At 33.0% G+C, this 8657-nt stretch overlaps 1 protein-coding gene across 3 annotated transcripts in view; it reads right to left on the bottom strand.

Moving 5' to 3' along the window:
- The window catches only part of LOC107727612 (triadin-like), a 49313-nt gene that overhangs the window by 14361 nt on the left and 26295 nt on the right, over window positions 1-8657 (bottom strand). For 2 of the 3 annotated variants that reach the window (XM_016537534.1, XM_016537535.1), the window contains exons 9-25: window positions 7907-7966; window positions 5933-6028; window positions 5075-5101; window positions 4203-4229; window positions 3646-3690; window positions 3482-3526; window positions 3309-3353; window positions 2560-2616; window positions 2362-2415; window positions 2196-2243; window positions 1893-1943; window positions 1749-1796; window positions 1591-1638; window positions 1373-1420; window positions 1255-1290; window positions 1131-1178; window positions 807-854 (exon numbers count right to left, since the gene is read on the bottom strand). In XM_016537534.1, coding sequence (XP_016393020.1) covers window positions 807-854; window positions 1131-1178; window positions 1255-1290; window positions 1373-1420; window positions 1591-1638; window positions 1749-1796; window positions 1893-1943; window positions 2196-2243; window positions 2362-2415; window positions 2560-2616; window positions 3309-3353; window positions 3482-3526; window positions 3646-3690; window positions 4203-4229; window positions 5075-5101; window positions 5933-6028; window positions 7907-7966 — 831 coding nt within the window. Of the gene's footprint in view, window positions 1-118; window positions 158-806; window positions 855-1130; window positions 1179-1254; window positions 1291-1372; window positions 1421-1590; window positions 1639-1748; window positions 1797-1892; window positions 1944-2195; window positions 2244-2361; window positions 2416-2559; window positions 2617-3308; window positions 3354-3481; window positions 3527-3645; window positions 3691-4202; window positions 4230-5074; window positions 5102-5932; window positions 6029-7906; window positions 7967-8657 lie in introns of all 3 variants that reach the window. The other variant, XM_016537533.1, reaches the window with a different exon arrangement.

The raw sequence follows: 8657 nt of genomic DNA, 5'->3' as shown, positions 1-8657 counted from the left end.
GTCAGATAAGTTCAGATGAGTTTAATATTCAGTAGGGGTTGTTTAGACCCCTAACCCTTACATTTGAGCAATAGTAAAACTTTAATTGCAAACAGTACTTTACAATAAAATTACCTACCCTCTGCTTTGGGCTTCACTTCCTTTACAGTTTTTTCTTCTTCCAATGAAGTGACCCAAAAAAAAGAGTATAGAGTTATTTGATGAATTATGAACTAATCAAATAAATGACAAGTAATATTTATCAATATCCATACATTCTTTAAGAAACAGTGTTTCATAAGACTGGATTTCATTTGATGTTTAGATGCAAATAAACAAAATGGCATATGGAGAAAACCATACAACAACAAATCATTTTCAATTCACACAAATCTAGAAGCTTTTGCAAGCAATCGATCCAAAAGTACAGTAAAGGAGCAATGTGCAATTCAACTAAAGGTATAACATGTATAGCAGAAACCACTACATTTACTCTCAGCAAAACTCTGACCAACACTTAAAAAAAAAACAGCATGGCGGAATATTTTATGACATTGCCAGGGGGTGTCTAACAGGTACTTGCCTATAGAAGCGAGACAAATATCATCCAGTGTGAAATATTTATAGCTGTTACTAATTTCTAAACACCCAGTTTAGGATACAATTGAACCTCTTTCTGTGAGTATTAAAGGAACTAATACAAGATAATAATACAAGGATTAAGACTTCTTCCTTCTTTCAGAACTTTAAGCTTTTGAGTATGAAAAGCTATATATTTAAGCTATACATATATGTGTACTGTATGTATAAGCTGTGCAGTGGGTTACCTTTATGTGAGGTTGTTGTTACTTTTGCCTTCTTTGTTACTGCTGGCTCTAGTGAGAAAAAGATGTTCAAGATTCATGGTGCGGTACTTGTCTTAAAGAATCAAAATAAAAGGAAATGAAAAACAAGTATCTCATCAGTTCTTGACAATTATATTTATTCTCTGATTATTTTTAATGAAGCATCTGTATCACTTTATTTCACAGGTAAACACAGGATAATTTATGATGGAATAAATAAATAAATGAATGGATAAATGCATGAAATATAATATTACATTATGTGTATATAATATATTATAAATAATATGCCACAATAAAATGTACCTTTCTTAGTAGAGGTAGGTTTTGCCTTTTCTTTAGTGATCACTCGCTCTGTAAAAGAGGAAATAATAAGCTACTGCTCATTAATATAGAACTACTGCAAAGTCAGTTCCTGAACCATAATTACCTGTCCTTTTAGACCTCTCTTTCACAGCGATCGGCCCTAAATCATACAAAAATGATTTATTTTGCAAGAAAATAAATCTAAAATTTTAATTTAGCCATAATTTTTCTATTATCCTTACCTTTCTTTGCCACTGCAGGTTTTACTTTGGCTTTAGTAACTGTGGGCTCTTGAACACACACAAAATGAAATATAAATGCACAAACTCAAATCCCCACATACAAAATATATAACAATGTTGTTATAATAATGACAAACACTTAGTAAAGCATCTTCTCCAACATGATTAGTGGTACTAAAAACTCACATACTGCCTTTTCATTTTAAATCGGATCTCACCCTTCTTCGCAGGAGCTGCTTTGGCTTTTTCTTTTGGCACAGCTGGTTCTGAAATTGGAGGTCAAAGGTTATTACTTGCTTCAGGTCTGTTAACATAACTAGAAAAATATAATACATTCTTACTGCTGGCACGAACTCAAGACTAATTACTACTATACCTTTCTTTTTAGTGGCTTGTTTTGCCTTCGCCTTAGCAGCATCTGGTTCTTAAGCAAAGGAAACATTACATCAGATTTCTTTAAAAAAAATAGTAAATTGTTATCATATAGAATTAAATCTCAAATATATTTTGCAGTAAACACCTTTCAGTAAAGTTGGAGCTTGATGAGTTGTTAAAATCGGAACTTCTGATTCTGAAAAACACAGTGGTGTTAAAAACTCTTGTGATGTATTAAAGGGGTCATATGATGCAATTTCATTTTTTCCACTTTAAACCGCATAAACACATTTCATTACACCAAATACACAAAATAATGTTCTTTTTAGCAGCATCATATGACCCCTTTAATTCTTAATATTTTTGGCATTGATAGCCACATGATTTAATTAGTAATAATAACAGATGTCAATCATCTGTATAAATGCATTAAAATAGGTTTGAATACCTGGAATAGCCGATGGTGGTAATGGGCTACTTGTAACTATATGATGCACTGTAAGATAAAAGATTAAGTACATTTCAGGGCATTAAAGAACATTTGAAGTATGTTTAAAGGCGTTTTATGTAAAGCCCATTGAGTTACTGTAATTGTAGGTGACTGCATTACTCACCATACCAGCCAGGTGGCGCTGGGCAGTACACAGGTGTTGGTCGGCACATAGGAACTGTTTCACCAGGTTGTGAAAAGAAAGATTCAGAGTTACAACAGACTGACTGTAGATTGCGTGCTATTGCTGCTGTCTTTTTGCATTATGTGAATGTAGCGCAATGTAATATTAAAAAGTCACAAGGCTATGAGTTGCACTCACGATCCTGTATCGGAGCTGGAGCAGCTGACACTTCCATGTCCTCTGAGGCTCGAGATCCTGTTATTAGGAGAAGGGAAAGCACCGCTGTCATATATTTAGATCAAATGGAATTTCAAATTTGCCATCAACAGTTGAGCCAAAAATGAAAAATCTGTCATCATTCACTCATTGATCAAATCCTGTATGATTTCTTTCTTCTGTAGAACACAAAAGAAGATGTTAAGCAGGATGTTCATGCTGTTCTTTTTCATATAGGCCTATAATGAAAACAAACTGTATCCAGGGCCTTTCAGGCTCCAGAAATGACATGAACGCATTATAACAGCATATGATTTGTGCCCAGTATCTGAAATCATATCGTCATAAGTTGTTTGGCACTCAAAATCTTCCTCTCCACGGTAGGTTGAATTTGTGTGATTTGAATATGTGCATATTTAATTTTGCAGATTTGGAATCTTGGATTTGGACTTGGATCTTTGGATTTGGGATATCGCTCACAACTTATATGGACCACTTTTTATGGAGCTTTTTTTGTGTGTCATTTTTAGAGCTTGATAGTCTCTCGTTGCCATTCATGTACATTATGTGGAAAAGAGTATGTGAACATTCAGCAAAGTATCTTCTTTGAAGAAAGAAAGTCACATGAGTTTTGTGACATGTAGCGACATGAGGGTAAATATGATGGCAGAACTTTTATTTATGAATGAACTATCCCTGAAGTAAAGTATGATCAGATCATTTGGATTTACTTCTCGTTTTGGGTATGTTGACAGCTGCTGCCTTTGCTTTTGGAGCTGTGAAGCAGAGAGCAAATTTGATTCTGCAATATTCATCGCTATGATTATAAAAATCATTTGAAACAAGTCTTTCAGGGTATGATGATATAAAAAGGCAGGAACACATTGTGCTTGTTATTTTTTACCTTTCTTTGCTTTCTCTAGTCTGGTTCTTATTGGAGCCTCTTTTTCTGATGAGCAAATGTTAGTGAGGAGGTGAAAAAACGGACTTCAGTACAATATTCTTCCACAAACAAATGCCTATCTATATTTAATATTCTGATCTGAGAAAAAAACAATAACTCTGCACCTTTTCTCTGTTTAAGCAGGGGTTCCCTTCTCTTAGCCTCTGCTTCTGGAGAATGAAAACATATTAAACAATATAAAATTAGCTTTCAGATCAAAACATGTATGATTAACTTCAGATTTGCTCAGCTGAAAATTAATTTTCAAACTTTACAGTGTTTGCTGGCATAATGAGAACATTGTGTCAAATGCACCATAAAGGACATTTAATTGGAAATGTATATTTTTCATTTTTATTAACTGTGGAAATAAACAAATTGAATATGAATTTAGGAATAAATTAATTTCCTAAAGTGAAAAATTGGCATGAAATGTCCCATAATGCTGTTGGCTCACAATGCTCTTATATATATATATATATATATATAAAACATTATTAATTAGAGTTATTTAACCATTTTTTAAAGCACATAAATACACTTTATCAATAGATTAGTTTACTGCTTGTAGTTTTGCACAGGCTTGTTGAGCTGTACTGCTAAAGCAAGCAGTTTGCTGTAGATATTGGCAGTTGCCTTGAGCTAAACCAGCTTTAATCAAACAAAACAATGCATCACATACTCTTGTGCTCAAGGGTGACTCTTTTAGCTGTGAAATGAAAAACACGAACAAAGACTTGAATCAGACAAAACTGCTTTGTTTAGAGAGAGTTGAAAACTGTCTGCAGCAACAGGTCACTTCATGATGACTAAATCACTGAAAGCCTACTGTACACTGATGAAAAAAGTATTTGCTAGATCTATACACAATTGATGTTGCAATATATTATACTGCTCTACAAATTAGCACATTAAAGCAGAAATACACCTAATGTCCTAAAGTATTCCTAAGAGTCAGGGTTTTGGTGTAAAAAAAAATAAAAAAAAATAAAAAAAGATATACAGATATGCACCAGGGGGCACTATTGTGTATGTCAAAGCTATTGGAAGTAAGAAAAAAAATGCAGCTGTTTTACTGATATAAGAGCCTCAGTGATATAAGAGCCACAGATTACTGCTTTATTATAGGTCATAGATGAGATCATATAATTTTCATTCATTTAAAATTAAGCTTCCAAAGCTATAGATAAACAAAAATAGACAAACTAACAGGCCATATTGTCTCTAAAATACAAGTTACTTGTTATTGACTTATGTTTATAGAACTGTTGAATCTGTGGTCTCATGCCTATGATTAAATAATGCCTAAATATGTAGGTCATTACTGAAAAAGCTATTTTACTTAAACTATTTAAATGTATTGTTTATACACTATATACACTATGTTTGCATGCCCAAGCATAATCCATGATACTCAAAGAAAACATACTTAAAGTTTTTTTTTTTTTAAAGTATCTATTATTAACTTCTTGTAATTGTAAATAAATAAATACAATAAAAATGAAAATAAATAATTATTAGCTTCAATAAAAGTCTTTTATTGAATAAACACACCTCTTTTCTTTACTTTATCAGGTTCAGCTGGAAGAAAAAAGGAGAAAAAGGACGACGAGTGACAATTAATGTAGCACTTTAATTCTTAATTCCACTAGATGGCGACTGTGAGTGAACATATTTGTCTGCATAATATTAGAAATCTCTATACAACAATACAAACCACCAAACATTGTTTTGCTGAGCTCATTAGTGGCCAAAGTTTTGTCTAGCAATTTCAGACATGGTTAGGGAGAGAAACAACAATTAATCTCGAAGCACAGCTTGTTTTTGATATTCTGTTCTGTAAGCACAACCAAGTTAAATTGTAAAATGAATAGTATTTAGTAGAAAGCAGAATGATATGAGATTGGAGTAAGGAGTGAGTGTCAGTAAGAGAGCAAATATTTATGAATTTCTGTATCTGCTGATACAGAAATTACCCATATGGTCCATAATTCATGCTGTATGCACAATTTATAATCCTTTGAGTTTGTGTGTGTTTGTGTGCGCGTGCATATGTTGTCTTCATACATTTATAGTACATCCACCTTTTCATTCACTTCTATACCACTTATGCAAATCTGTTTTTAGGTACACATCATTCACCAATCCATGATTATATTTTTAGCATGCACTTTATTGCATGTGCAAAATACCTCTCGGTCAGTTGTTTTTTTTTAATGAAAAGCTCATAATATTTGTTAGAATAGATACCACAAAGATACCGGCATGTCTCTCTAGATCTATGATTTATCCATGAGACATGGCCAGTGTGAATGGCTCTGTTATGCAGAAAACTGAAAATATGCCCAGGCACTTTTATTATATTTTAAAACAACATGCATGATATTGACCTTGCAAGTCAATACCAAATACCTTTTTCTTCCTTTGGTTTAGTGTCTTGGGCTTTTTGAGGCTCTTTATGTATTACTGAATGCATACAAGGACAGGTAGAGGGCTCTTTTTGTTTGTCTGGACACAAACAAATGCAAAATAGTGAGTGTCATTATAGACTACAGTGATTCGTTTAATTTCTTGCCTATTTTAGCCATCTCATATGAAACATCGGCTCTGACGTAGTGTGTTTTTTTGCTGGCACACTCAGACTTACTTGTCAACACCACAATCAAATCAATTGCAAAAAATCTATTATGATGTACATGAACAAAAAATGATGAAAGTGTTCAAAAAAGACACAGACTAATGAGAGGTGTATTAGATTAGCCTTGTTTAAATCAACACAGGATGATAAAGATCGCATTGGCAGCCAAACACGGAGATAAATGTCTTCTGCAGCTTAATATATTGATGTCATTATCATTAAAACCCATAATGTGCTTATGACATGAGAGGCCAATGCCAGATTTTATGTCCATTAATCAAAATGTTATTACCAAAATTAATTTTTAAAGTGGTGGTAGTAAATCACAGGATACAAATATGACACCTTCATTATAAGTTTGGATAGCATAAATTTGTCAGAATTAATGTGACAATTTTTGATTAAATGCCACCCCATCGGTAAAGAGATTGGATTATTGTAACAAGAAGGAAGCCAGCTAAAAATGAAAACAGGTTGACAACCTCGCCAACAAACGGAGATGAACAATAATGACATATCTGAGGATACTGGCTGAGAAGCAGGGAAATGTTTTTAGCAGCTGCAAGAATTCCAAGAAGTCTCTTTTGAATATTAATTATATTGAAATTCAAAAAGCCGGTTTTGATTGTGTTGCTTACATGCTCGCGAGGAATTACAGGGAGGTGTCATTCAAAATGCCTTTAACCTAAAATGCTAATGCCTTTTTTGATATCAGTCAACCCTGCAGCCGAGTACATGATCTGTGTTATTAAAACAGCATGCATTCTTTCTTCCTTCCTCTGTTTTCTCACTGACCTTTGGTGCAGAAGTTTATTAGCTAAAAAAACACATTTACTCTTTTCTGATTAAGATCAGCAGGGGCATTGAAAGCTGTAAGATAGGATAGTATCACTATGACTTTGATTTGCCATTGAAACTTCATATATTGAATTTGTGCAGATTTCTGTATGAAATGACATCAGGATAAATTCACTAAACAGTTGTGCTGCTTTTGCGCATTAAACCACCATCACAATCCAGTGTAACTAGACACTATCTGCGTTGGTATAGCGCTGCTCAATGTGTATTTAAAGTCACTGTCACTAATTTCTGAAGGAAATTAATAAAATGAAAATGAAAATAAAATAATAAAATAAAATAAAATTAAGCAACACTATACACACTATAATTGTGTACTGACACTCTTCTCTTTTTAAAAATACAATAAAAAATTAAATAAAAGAAAAACCTAAATATAAAATAAAATGGTTCTCTATTTAGAGACAATAGCAGCACTTACACTGTAATTGTGTATGGTTCTAAAATAAAGTAAAATAAAATAAAATAAATTTAATTTTCTCTACTTGGGGACAATAGTAGCACTTACACTGTAATTGTGTACTGACCTTTTAAATAAAATAAAATAAATTTAATTTTCTCTACTTGGGGACAATAGTAGCACTTACACTGTAATTGTGTACTGACCTTTTAAATAAAATAAAATAAAATCAAAATAATAAAATAAAATAAAATTCAATTCAATTTTCTCTACTTGGGGACAATAGTAGCACTTACACTGTAATTGTGTACTGGGCTTTTAAATAAAAAAAATAAAAAAATAAAATAACATTTTCTCTATTTGGGGACAAAAGTAGCACTTGCACTGTAACTGTGTACTGATCTTTTAAATCAAAATGAAAAATAAATAAATAAAATATAATAAGTTACTCTATTTAGAAACAATAGATGCACTGTAATTACGTACTGACCTTCTTTTTCAGCCTCTGCCACAGGTTTCTCTGCTTCTTTTTCTTTCACTTCCTCGGCTGCCGGTGTTTTAAGAAATAAAGCAAACAAAACAAAAGGTGAGTGTTTCAGGCCCATAAAGAAAATAGAAAGACAAAAGACACAGACATGTACTTGCTTACACACACACAGACACATCCACACAATGCCAACTTTGATGTTCAGATCTTTTTTGTACTTTGTTTGTGCTTTCTGTGCAGACTGTTCAACCCCATGGGTCAAAATGGATCTCTTCATGTCCCACATTTTTGCTCTCTCTCCCCTAACAACAGGCTTCTTTCTCTCAGCAGAGATTTATTCTATTGTGTGCAACATATCTAATGATGTTCTTGATAGAGGAATGACAGAGTATCTGCTGTTTGCCTGCAGGCAGGGCCGAGATTCTCATTTTTCTGGCCTGCTCTCTGCAGTAAATGGAATGGGGTGATGTTATTGCTGTAATTTTCTGCGGAGCACAACATTTTAAAGAACTAAAGTACAAAGTAGTAAAGTCAAAAACAAGTCAAATCTATTTGAGTTAACCTTGTCAATAAAACAGATCAGCAGGACAAAACCCTGTGATATTTTTGGACATGAAACAGGTGGAAAAAGACTCCAGAATATGGAGCCAAAGCAAGCACACACACTGCATTATGGACATTTTACAATCAGACTGTATTGCTGGCATTTATTTACTGAATAATACTGAATTATACACTTTTAATACACTTTAAT

This window comes from Sinocyclocheilus rhinocerous, unplaced genomic scaffold, assembly GCF_001515625.1.
Source record: "Sinocyclocheilus rhinocerous isolate Xijiao unplaced genomic scaffold, SAMN03320098_v1.1 scaffold185, whole genome shotgun sequence".
NCBI classification, from domain to species: Eukaryota; Metazoa; Chordata; class Actinopteri; order Cypriniformes; family Cyprinidae; genus Sinocyclocheilus; species Sinocyclocheilus rhinocerous.
This window is presented reverse-complemented; position numbering and strand designations above follow the sequence as displayed.